This window comes from Elgaria multicarinata, chromosome 15 (assembly GCF_023053635.1).
Source record: "Elgaria multicarinata webbii isolate HBS135686 ecotype San Diego chromosome 15, rElgMul1.1.pri, whole genome shotgun sequence".
Taxonomy (NCBI): Eukaryota; Metazoa; Chordata; class Lepidosauria; order Squamata; family Anguidae; genus Elgaria; species Elgaria multicarinata.
Window position 1 is genome coordinate 1,746,013 of NC_086185.1, and position 12,668 is coordinate 1,758,680.

Sequence of the window (12,668 nt, forward strand, 5' to 3'; positions counted from 1 at the left end):
TTGACTTCGGGTGAGCACGGAACGGTACCAGCCAACAAGCCTGTTCCGGCAGGCAGGAGCCGCTGTAAGGAGCCTTGCTTCCAGCTCCGCTCACTTTTGCAAGCGCCTCCCTCCTCTCCAGAGGCAGATGAGAGGCGAGGCGTTCCGGCTGTGCAGAGTTTGTGCCGGGCTTGGCTGTTGGTCCGGTTCCGCCGGGAGTGAGGTTTCCCAAGCGCCTGCAACTCTGGAGGGCCGCTCTTCACCCTGGCCGGGGCCTTCCTGGACTCTGCCAGGTTCCTCGCTGGTGGGCGCCTCACCCTCCAGACGCTCACGGAGGGCCTCCGCTCCGCTCGCTCACTAAGCCCCTCCACCTCCGGCTGCCGTCCTCGCCAGCGCTGGGCCTCAAGGCAGTTGCATTTCAGGCTGGCCTTGCAGGTGGCGGCTCTGGGCCTGCGGAGGGCGGAAGTAGCCCATGGCGGGGTTCTGTGGCAGCAGGTGAGGCGGCTGGAAGAGCCGCTGGCCCTGGCCTGGCTCGGCCGGACCGGGCATCTGCGGAAGAAGAGGACAGTCCGTTGCAGAGCCACGCTCACACAGCTTTTCCCCATCCTGCTTCCTACCTAACGTGGCAGGCATTCTTCTGGAGAAGAGGCCGGCTGTTGAGAACCGAAGAAGGGCCTTGCTGCATCCTGCTGGCCCGGCCCGGCTTCCTCAACAGGGCCTGGAAGCAACTGCCTTCCCTTGCCGTGGGCTCCAGCACCCGGCATTCAGAGCTAGGCTGTCCCTGAACCTGGAGATGCCACTGGCTAAAAGCCATCGTGTTCTCCATGAATTTATGTCATCCTATTAAGAAAGGGGTTCGATGCAGATTTAGACCCAGTGAAATCCGTGGGAGTCAGTTCATCATAAGTAACTGAAGTCTCATTGATTTCAGTAGGTCTGCTGTCAAGTTTGACTAAGGGTGCGATCCTCTGTACGTTTAGATGGAAGAAGTTCCTGCAGCTCCCAGCATTCCCCAGCCAGCCATGCCGGGAGTCGTAGCACGTTCTTTTCTGCCTAAACATGCAGCACAAGGAACACAGAAGGAAACTGCTTCATCCCCAGCCAGACCACTGGACCGTCTTGCTCCTATGATCTACCGTGTCTGGAAGGGGCTCTACAGCTGCGCTAATCCCTCCTCCCCCCACACACACACAAATGAGCATTTTCATACTTTAGCCTATGGGGGAAATGTGCATTCTCAGCCCTTTCCCTCCACACACCCTCTCCTTTTCGTATTACTAAATTTCTGCACATTCCAGGAAGTTAGAAAAATGTCCCGCAAGGCTGTCCGGAAAAGCCGACCCACTGTGGACTCCAAAGGCATTTCCTTCTGTTGCAGATGTCTCTGGCATCCCTCCTTGAACCTCGGACCTTCTGCATGCAAGGTCTTTGCTCCACCCGTAAGCTGCAACCCTTCCCTCTGCACGCCCCGAACCCTGTTGCTGCTGGGGTGAGCGGGGGGCGGGGACACCGGTTACCTGAAGGTAGAGGTGATGCTGCTGGACCTGCTGGGGTTGCCACTGGTGCAGGCTGCCCGGAGGGTGGCTCTGTTGCGCCGTGACGCTGGCGTGTGGAATCATCACGGAAGGGGTGAAGACCGGGGACGGGGTGGGGGCGCGGATGGCGGCGCAGGTGATGGGCTGCATCTGTACGGTCGGAGGCAAGCCCTGCTGCTGCTGCTGCTCTTGAGCAAATCTGCAGAGCCGAGGCAAGAAAAGCTTTGGACGTAAAGGTGGCACAGGCGGGAAACGCAGAAAGGAGGCGCGAGCCCCAGGCACAGGCATGCTGAACTCTGCCTTGCGCTTGAGGGCGAGAGAGCAAGAAGGAGCCCAGGAGAGCCCTGAGGCAGGACCAGACCAAGGCTCTGTCTAGTCCGGCGCTCCGTTCTCCCAGTGGCCAAGCAGCTGCCCACGGGAAGCCCACAAGCAGGATGTGAGTGGGATATTTATTATTTGTTTATTTATTCATTTAAAACATTTATATCCCGCCCTATATCAATAAGATCTCAGGGCGGCATACAAATAAAAACATACAGTATAAAAACAGTAAATATACACAGCTAAAAACAAATTAAACCATAAACCAAGATAAAACAATATATAATTTAAAAGCAGTAAAACTATTAAAACAGTTAAAACAATGTGTCTAGTGAATTCAAACATTAAAAGCTTTGTGAAAAAGCCATGTTTTCACTTAGCGCCGGAATAAAATCAGCGTTGGCGCCAGTCGGGCCTCCAAGGGGAGGGCATTCCACAGTCGGGGGACCACCACAGAGAGAGCCCTGTCCCTTGTCCCATCATAGCGAATGTGTTGTGCTGGTGGGATGCGGAGGAGGGCTCCTCCAACAGATCTCAAGTCTCGGGCAGGCATACGGTGGGGGGTGGGAGAGGCAACTTTCAGGGGAATTGCAGCTGGCAAAGGCAGATGTGATGGGGGTGAGGTGATTCCATTGGGCAATTAATGAGCTGGCTTTGCCTTCTGTGAAATTTGGCTGAACCTGGCTCATCATGGGATCCCTGTTGATTTAGGTGTGCATGCGTGTTTACGAGTTTATTTTAAAATATACAGCCTCCATTCCTTTATAAAAGAAACTCAAAGCAGCTTACTAAAAAGTTCAAGTATAAAACGAAACCACAGTAAACACAATTCAAATTACTAAAATCAACTCCGTACAACAAAACCAAAAGCAGGATAAAAACAGTTTAGTGTAATCATAAGGAGATGGAACGTGAACCCAGGCGAAAAGCACGGCGGCGTGAAGAGGTCTCAGCAGCTCACCTGACGCTCAGCCAAAGCCCTCTACAAAGGAGGCACAATAGAAAGAGCAGAGAGAGGACAGCTGCCTTTAACGTCACGCCTGCTTTGGCCCTGAGTAGTCAAGGGGAGATTTGCATTAGCGGACCCGTTCCAGCTTGGGATCCGGCTACCTGAAACACCACCTAACTCTCATGCAAACTAACCTGAGCGCAGCAAACCTACGGAGCTATAAAGGAATTGGGATACCTTAAAAATAAGGATTACATAACCAAAACAAACAAGCTAAGGCAACTGTGTAGGCCATAAGAAAAAAAACCCAAATCCATACAGCGTAACACCTTGATTAGGCCCACTAAAAATCCACAAAAGACGCGCAAGTCGGCCACAGCTCAGGGGTAGAAGAGCACGTTGCCCTGCATGCAGAAGGCCCCAGGTTCGGTGCCCGGCGGCATCTCCAGGTACGGCTGGAAAAACACCCTGGAGAGCCGCTGTTGCCAGTCAGTGTCGACAATACTGGGCTCGATGGACCAATGCCCTGACTCCCAATAAAGGCATTGCACTAGACAAGCATCGGTAACGCAGCCTCCCTGCACGTACTTTTGGAAGCATTCCTGCACACCTACCTTAAACTCCGCTCTTGGTTGTAATCAGGCTGCTGTTGCCTTTCGCCCATTTCAGCCGGCATCGGAGCGGACACAGTGATCGGGTGCATCTGAGAGAACACCATGGGGTTGTTGTAGAGGGGCATTGAAATGCTCATTTGCATGGGTAAGCAGGCCTGCTGGACCGGGTTGCCTCTCAGGACGTGCTTCGGCGGCGGCTGCACCTGACAGAGGGACAGATACAAACGCCTCTCCCTTTAGTTATAATGACAAACATATGTTTATCCTTTGGTTAATTTCCAGAGGGTAGATGAGGATAGTCTATTGCATCAAAAACAAAAACAACAGAGACTTGTGGTGCCTTAAAGACTGACAAATCCACTCTGACGTAAACTTTCATGGACTAATTGATGCATCTGATGAAGGGGACCCTAGTCAATGAAAGTTTATGCCAGAATAAATTTGTTAGTCTTTTAGATGTCTTTACTTAGTATATACATTTTTTTAAAAAAACTGCCCTTCATCCAAAAGAGATCCCAAGGCAGTGTACATAAAATTACTCTGTCTTGCCAGGTTTCAGCTTCAGTTTATTGGCCCTCATCCTGCCCATGGCTGAGTGTAGGCACTCATCCAGGACTTACACAGCCTCTCCTAATTCAGACATCACAGGGAGATCGTGCTGCATGGCGTCAGGATACTGAGGGAGTTTGGCCCCCAGTCTCCTAATGGCCGCTCCCAGCGGCTTCATAGAGATGTCGAACAACACTGGGGACAAGACGGTGCCCTGCAGAACTCCGCAGCTCCACTGCAAAGCGGCAAGGAAGAGGCACCCAGCGTTGCTCTCTGAAATCGACGCCACCGGTAAGACCCGCTCTCCCACTAAACTAATGTCCCACGGTCTTCCCACTAAACAGAACTGTCAGAGAGGCTTATAAGAAGAATAAAGAGCCTGTACATCAATGGCGCCTCATTCTCTGAACACAGACCTGACATCGCCAAGGCAGCAACGTCCACCTGCAAGGAGGAGGCAGCAGCAGGGAAGCGGAAGCCCAGCCCCAAAACAGCTCAGTAAGGGGCTGAGAGTACGCTGCTCCATGGTCACGGAATGAAGACCGACTCAAGCAGCCTGGGGAACTCGAAAGCTTGCAGGATCTTGCGGGGGTCAAGACAGAAAAGCAGCCATGGGAACAGAAGGGCGTATCCTGGGCCGGCCGGCACACAGGGCAGGCGCACGCTGCAAAAACATGATCTGACCCAGCAACCCGTATAAAATTCAGAACAGCAGCAGAATGACACATTAGGAGGTTGTTGAAATTTAGAAAAGAATATTTTATTTGTCTAAGACAAGGACAAGGGAACCAGTCAGATGACCCTTAGGAGGCTGTTCATTAGGAGCTCAGCACCACCACTAAGAAGGCCCTGTTTCAGGATGAAGGCGCAGCACGCAGGGCCTCTGAACCAGGTCCTTAAGATAATCAGGCTATACCACTAGAAAGGTATTCAAGCTTTTCAAAATACGTTTTTTTAAAAAAACCTACCTGGGTTGATGTGACACAAGGTTCCCTGAGGAATTGCTGAGGCGAGGCCAAGTGTGAGCTGCAAAACTGCTTTGATCCCATGAGGCCTTGCTGCTGCGGCTTCTTTGACGTGGCCGGTCTGTTCCCTGCGGTTGTTCCTGGCTGCTGAGGAGGCCTCCGGGGGCTCTGATGCTGCGCGGTATTGAAGACCGTGGGCATCGGCTGCTGCATCAGCATCTGCTGAAGAAAAGAGCCTGTCACTAGCAGCGGACTTTGGGAATGCATCAGAGGTGCACTGGAAAGGCAGCAAGACGGCTGCTGAAAATTCAACACAAAAACGGGGGTTTCCAGGAGCAGAGTAACAAACAAACCTGTAGCTTTGGGCTGCTTCCAGAAGGAAGTCTCCATCACCACCGTCATTATCATGATTATGATAGCTATTATTTCTTAGACAGTTCTCTCTTTAAAAAGACCCACGGCAACTTCAACTGAACTATTAATGTGAATTAAGTATATACAAAGTATAAAGTAGCTAAAAACGATTTCCATTAAAAATTCCAAACGTAACAACACAACTAAAACACCAGTCATAACTCCTATTGCTAGCCATCAAAAAGCACAGCGGAGCCTGTTCTTTTGTCCCTTCATCAAATCTTTTCTGGTAAGAAGAAAAGATAAGCAGCAACGGGAAAACATGGGAGGGCGACAGACCGAAGGCAACGTCCTTTGCAGGCCCCATCGAGTTCTGTGAATGAGGCAGGGCCATTGCACAACAGAAAGGCCTGTCTGGAAGTACCCGGAGTTTGTAGCAAGGACAGCAGCTGCTACCATCCGTAAGCACAGTAAAAGCGTGTGATTTGAGCAGCCTTAGTAGCCAGACACAGCAAATGGCCACTAGATGCCGCCCCAGCTTTGAGCATGTTACCTTTATTGAAAATGGAGTATTTCTTAGTAGGCCTTTATTGCAAAATGCATGCCGTTTAATTTTTAACATTTGTCTAAAAATATTAGGCCCCAAACAGCCCTTTTTACTTTCAGAAATTCCCTTCTCTCTATGAGCCAAGGAACTTGGTCTGATCTTGGAGCCAAACTCGGAGAGGCAATGGGAGACACACATTTTTTCCCAATGGCTAATAGCCGCTGGGGATGAGGGGGGTGGGGGTGGATTTCCATTTGGAAAATGTGTTAACCATAGCATTTCTGATCTGGTTCCCCGCACCCAGGCCAAATTGAAAGAAACAGGTGAGATCTGTTGTCTTGTCCAGAGTTTGGTCCTTGGCTGCAACGCTGAGTCAACGTAAGCGACACATCGGGACGAAGCTTGATGTTCTAAAAGGTGGTTCGCGCCTAGAAAGCTACCTGCAAGTTGGAGCCTTGCACCAGCTGGAGCTGCTCCTTAATCACGTGCAGCTCCTCCTGCTGCGTCTTGATGTCCGCCTGCAATATGCGCGTGCGCTCCTCCAGCTGCTCCTTCAGCTGATGCATCATCCCCACCTGGGTTGGGAAGTGGTACACGGGCTGCCAGCACAGGAGAGAGAGAAAGGGTGACCAACCGGCAGCATCTGCGCACCATACAATGGCTGGCTGGCTCTGGAGAAGCCGGGGGCACAAATGCAAGCGTTGACTTAGGGCGCAGCACTGCACATGCTGAGACAAGGTGTGGGGGGGAAATGTCCTCCTGCTCCCAGCATTCCCCAGACAGCCGTGCTTGGCAGGGACTGCTGGGAGACGTAGGCCTTTTCCCTGTCTAAGCATGCCTAGCAGCGCGCCCTTCGCATATTCTGCTATTACCCTGCATCCGGGCGTTGGAGGATGTCTTGTGTGCAGGAAACCCAGAGCTTGACCCTTCCTAATAGATGGCCGCCTAGCCTCTACTTAAGGAGAGCCTGCCATCCCTCTAGGTCTTTGACGGCGTTGCCAAGCTGCTCAAACAGATCAGATGTTTCTCCTGAGGTTCAAGCAAAGTCTTAAGCCCACTGGAGCTGAGCCCTGTCCTTTCAGGCAGCAGAGGACAACCCTTGGGGCTTTTCCGGGTGCCTGGCAGGTGTTTGAGCAGCGCTACTAAACCTCCCCACATTTTGAAGAGGTTTCTTCATTCATCTAAGGCAGGAGAGTGCAACCTGTGCCCCTCCCAGGTGTTTTGGCCTACAACTCCCACCAGCCCCAGCCAGCATAGCCAACGGTGAGGGATCACGGGAGTTGTAGGCCAAAACATCTGGAGGGGGCCCAGTCGCCCACCCCTGATCTAAGGGCGCCTTAGCTGGACAGTCTTTACGGGCGCCGTGTTTCCCCGTCTCTCCTCCTGATCAGGTCTCGTCGTACACGGCGTGCGACGTGAGTGACGTCACCCACCGACCTGCTGCTGCCGTCGCATCACAGGCTCTGTACAACTAAGGCATCGCCAGAGAGCGGACGGGAGATCCGTGTCTCCTGCAACGAGTCCTTTGGCGACCTTCCTCCCATTTGCCATTCAAAGCAAGCCCAGGACCGACGGGGCGCCACGGAGGACGTACCATCACCGCTTGTTGTGCAGCAACCGCCGGCTGGGCCATGTGATGCTGTGCGAGATGTTCAGCGGGCGTCTGAGGGGTTATGAGACCCTGTGAAGGGAAGAGGAAACGATGCACCGAAATGCAACCGTTGATGCAATGCCATTGGAGGATTGTTCATTGACCGTAAAGGTTCCTTCTGGTTTGGTGTGACAGGGGAGTTCACTTCCCTCACTGCCCAGGACAGAACTGGGAGGCGATTCTCACAGCGCTCAGCCTAGCCACAAAAGCTGCCTTACAGGATCTCTTCCCTTCCTGGACAGCACAGGAAATTAAACCTTTGCTGAATGCTTCCATCACACCAAATGACTGCTTTGTACAGAGGAGCGTGGAATCACAGGAGCCCACGTCTGCAGTGGTGCACCTCATGGCCACATAGTAGCCCCACAGATATCTCCTTCCTAGCCTTACCAGAAGGTAGAGCTGGAACTCTTCCCCAGCGCAAAATCGTATTCATCACAGAATGGCCCCTACCCTTGAACTACTTCTTACTCTACAGCTGCGTCATGTGGGACCCCTCTGGGTCGCTTTCCCCACTTCTTCTGAGCAGCCCGGACCCCTGTGCTTTGGGCAGCAACTTAGGCTGAAGCACTGACAGGTCACCACCCCTGTCAGCACGCTAGGAAGACCCAAACCTGCCCGTTTCTGCAGATCATACTGTTGACAAAGGCATCGGACAAACGGGTCATTTATTTTTCCTGGTCAGTTGACAATCTCACCCGTAGGTCAACCGTACCGCACCTGTTTGGGTCACAGGATGCTCCAGCAGGTAGGTAGCTGACCTTTTAGGTGCATCACGGCAACAAGACAACCCAGGAAAACATCAACAGTCCTATCCTAAGCATATCTACTGGGAAGGAAGTCTCATGGAGTTCAATGGGCGTTACTCCCAGGTAAGAGTGCATCGGAGTGCTAAGCCATGAGTGCTTCTGCTCACATTCGGAAGAGCTGCTCTCTCTGGTTGGGGTGAATCTCCACCTGGCTTCCCTTTGCAACGTACTTCTCAGGAAGGACACTGACCTGTGCGCTGCTGCTGGAGGGGAGCCTCAGAGGCGCCTTGTCCGACTGCCCCATCGGTAAGGACTGCCTCGTAGGGGTGCTGGCGTCCGTGTGCCGTATGGATGATGTGGCTGTAGAAGAGAAGCATCCTTCAGTGAGGGAGGACAGACAGACAGACACCTCCAGGAAACCCACGCGCAGGCTAGGAAGGGAACAGCCCTCCCCTGCTATCCATCTTGGCATCTGGAATCTGCACGCAAGTGATCTCTGGGCACGCAAGTGATCTCTGGGCAGGCAGCTTCCTTTAAGATATATGGCTAATAGCCATGAATGGACTCAACGTTCAACAATTTTGTACACAAGAACACAAAGCGGCTACTTTGGAGCTGTTGGAGGAACGGAGCAAGGGGCACTTTGTGTTGCCCAGAGGACGTTCTGAAGTAGCTGAGGAACGCTCCAGAGGAGCGACGGGGCTCATGCAAGGGTCCTGACCCACCTGTTTCCACCTCCAAATTCCCCCGCCCATCTCTGCCCCCCTACAGTTTTCGAGAGAATGGCAATGGGGACTGGAGGGGGGTGGGAAAGAAAGTAGGGGCCAGGAGCCTTGACAGGTGCACGCTTCCTCTCAACGTGACACCCCCACCCCGGGTATCCCTGTGGTCAGTTGTTCGACAAGGCACCTACATGCAGAGTCGGAAAGCGCAGTGTGCGAAGACTGCTGGGAGCTGTGAGACGACACGGACACCCTTTCACGACTGGCTTCTTGGTTCGCTACACATTGCCGGATATCGATGAAACTACCATGACTCTGGAAAGAGGTAAACACAGGGTTCTGTTGTTAGCAGCAGAAACCAACTCACGCTTAAAAGCAGCAGTGACAGAAACCTCCGAAGCACCATTCTCACAATACGGCAGGTAGGTGACTTTTCTTCGAAGCAAACAGCCTGAGGGGCCCAGCAACTAGTTCTTGAAATTAAGCCACTTTGCAAAACGTTCTGTTTTCAACTCTCTGAATTAATAATGGGATCTCCTGCTTCTCTGCTAGCGGTAAGCTGTTTTCAGCCAAGGCTTCCTCAGGTAACCAGTACAATCACAGCGGACATAACCCAGAGCAGGAAGAGGTAGGCTTCTGACTTGTTTCTTTCACTAGGAGGCCACCAACTGGTTCCTCTCTATTCGGCCCTGGTTAGGCCTCATCTAGAGTATTGTGTCCAGTTCTGGCCTCCACACTTCAAGAAGGACGCAGAGAAGCTGGAGCGGGTTCAGAGGAGGGCAACCAGGATGATCCGGGGTCTGGAAACAAAGCCCTATGAAGAGGGACTGAAAGAACTGGGCATGTTTAGCCTGGAGAAGAGAAGATGGAGGGGAGACATGAGAGCACTCTTCAAATACTTAAAAGGTTGTCACACAGAGGAGGGCCAGGATCTCTTCTCGATCCTCCCAGAGTGCAGGACACGGAATAACGGGCTCAAGTTAAAGGAAGCCAGATTCCGGCTGGACATCAGGAAAAACTTCCTAACTGTTAGAGCAGTGCGACGGTGGAATCAGTTACCTAGGGAGGTTGTGGGCTCTCCCACACTAGAGGCCTTCAAGAGGCAACTGGACAACCCTCTGTCAGGGATACTTTAAGGTGGATTCCTGCACTGAGCAGGGGGTTGGACTCGATGGCCTTGTAGGCCCCTTCCAACTTTGCTATTATATGATTCTATGAACAGGAGCCAGGTGTGACACGGTGAGAGAGAGAGAGAGAGAGAGAGAAAGCCCGGTCTTCTTGCTGTTGCTATGGTTAAACAACTGGAAGCCAGAAACCCAGGCTGATCTGCTGAAAATTATCCCATAATGTAGATCACATTCTTAACTTTTGCCCACCCTAGCCTAGAGAATGTCAAGTGAGCTTAAGGGCCATTGAGATGATGATGATGCAGCCCATTAAACCCTACGCATGCCTCACCACTCCTCTGATGTGGCGGTGGTGGGTTCAGCCAATGGTGTCACTCTCCAAGTATCCCATTGCTTGATGACACTTAGTAAAAGGATACATTTGGAAAAGGGTCATGAGGAAGATCTATCAAGAGATCTATTCCCTAGAAGTGGGCAGAAAGTACATCTCTAGGTGATTTGGACCAACTCCCACCATTCCTGACCATGGGCCAAGCTGGAAGAGGTTTCTGGGAGTTGAAGTCCCAAAATCTGGTCAGCTACCTTCTGCCCACCACTGCCTTACCACAGGGCCTCAGCAGCCTCTGACAAACGTCTGTGGTCAGGCAGCTCCATGAACTTGAAGTCTGGATTAAGCACCTCACCCGCTGCATCTGTATGTATCTGACATCTCTCTCTGTCTCCCTGATGTCAAGAACACGGCAACATAGAAAGCTACCATTGGTCCATCCAGCCTGGTACTGTTGACACTGACGGGCAGTGGCCATCTATGGTTTCAGGCAGGATTCTTCCATCGCCCTACCTGGAGACAGTGGGGACTGAACCCAGGACCATCTGCAAGCAAGGCATTGCGCACTGCCACTGAGCTACGGTGTTTCGGTCCCAGAGTTAATTCATGGCGAAGAACAACGTTCTCTGCCAACCCCTGGCTTTCCAGTTGATCTGCAAGGTTGGAACCCCAGTGATGAGAACGGAAGCCCAGTGTCGGTGGGGGCTGCGTCGGCCAGTCATCTGGTGTGTCCTGTTCCATCCCTACAGGGAGAGATGGCACGAAAGGGCCTCCACTGCCAAGGCCCACGCCAAGCATCAAGTCCAGACAGCATTGTGCCCTCCTGCCCTTTTGACTGGCAACAGATTTATGTGTAGAAATAGAAACACGCCTTTACAATTAGCTCCCTTCTGCCCAATTTCTCTTGACATGTCACAGCTCATTGGCTTTCAACAGTAGATGCAGAATGAATGAATGAACGAATAAATGAATGAATGAATGAATGAATGAATGACCAATTGCGTCAGGCTGTCTAGGAAGAGGGACAACCCAGTACTCATTACAGAGAGGAAAAGAGAAGAGGAGGAGGAGGAGGAAGAGAAACGGGCCAGTTTTCTGAGGTTATCTTTCACGAGCTTTATCAGCTTCCCGTCAGATGCCACATTCAGATGAGGATAACATATTCATAATGACGATAATTAGGGCATTTTCTAGTTAGCCAATGTTTAAGAGCAGATTTAAGTGTCGGAAAATGATGCCCATACAGTCAAATTCCTTGCAGCCCGCACCGTGCTGAGGACAATGCAATACTTCCCAAGTGCAAAATATTAATTGTGATCTCTACAACAGAAGTACAATCTCGAGGGACGATGTGTGGAGAATGGAAGGAAAAAATAGCGTTTCACTCCTGTGCCGAAGAACAAGGTTCTCATCGCATACCAAGACCCCAGTGGTGGAGCCAGACTGCAGCGTGAGATCTGAGGCTGGTCCTGCGCTGCACATCTAAAACTGCTCTCCCCGTGAGGTTACATCCTGATGGGTCACTCGGTGATTATATGGATAAGGGATACCCTTAGAGCCAGCTCACACGTACAGCCACATGATTTGGTGACCTGCAGTTGCGGATGCATACGTTCACACTGTATGTGTGAACAGGCCATCAAGGGCAGCCTTTCCAATAGAAAAAGACTTTGTCGGCGGTGTTTGGAGTAGGGAATGTGGAACTGGGTTGCCAGAACGCGTGGTGAGCTCCCGCGCCACCAAGGCAAAGACCTCTCTTTCAGAAAGCCCAGCATGGAATCCATTGCAAAATAAAATAAAATAAAATGAAGTGACGATATAATTCATTTCCCAAACCCCAATGACCAGATCCTCGTTTCACGTTGCTGGGAAATGACGAACAAACCCCGTTTACAGAAGCCAGGGCGGCACTTTGTTATCAAAACATTGGCAAAGGTTTATTTTTAAAACGTTAACTGAGTTGACCCCATTAATGGAGCAGGCATGACGATGCCGAATCGATCATTGAAAAAGGCAATGGAAAAGTGTGGTTTCGGCCACCGTCCTGCCCACGCTCCGGGCAGCATTACGCCCCTGCCTTTAAAACGCAGCACTGGTCTTGAGGGAAAACAGGTCGATAAATCATTCCTGCACTCGCAGCTCTTGTCTGACTAGAACTGGTGAGTCAGCATGAAAGCCCCACAGATGTAGCTGTTTGACTCGCTGCCAACGACAGTCCCGGCCTCCAGACACTGAATTTCACATACGGGCAGCAGGGATCCGGCTGTTATACGCTCAG

The 12,668-nt window shown here is 51.7% G+C and overlaps 1 protein-coding gene across 1 annotated transcript in view; it reads right to left on the reverse strand.

Annotated features, from left to right (window-relative positions):
- Positions 1-291: 291 nt before the first annotated feature.
- Positions 292-12,668, reverse strand: part of PASD1 (PAS domain containing repressor 1) — a 57,068-nt gene continuing 44,691 nt past the window's right edge. The window contains exons 13-20 of the mRNA XM_063142109.1: positions 9,127-9,250; positions 8,464-8,573; positions 7,408-7,494; positions 6,254-6,412; positions 4,916-5,131; positions 3,399-3,601; positions 1,497-1,713; positions 292-528 (exon numbers count right to left, since the gene is read on the reverse strand). Coding sequence (XP_062998179.1) covers positions 382-528; positions 1,497-1,713; positions 3,399-3,601; positions 4,916-5,131; positions 6,254-6,412; positions 7,408-7,494; positions 8,464-8,573; positions 9,127-9,250 — 1,263 coding nt within the window. The 3' untranslated portion in view covers positions 292-381. The remainder of the gene's footprint in view (positions 529-1,496; positions 1,714-3,398; positions 3,602-4,915; positions 5,132-6,253; positions 6,413-7,407; positions 7,495-8,463; positions 8,574-9,126; positions 9,251-12,668) is intronic.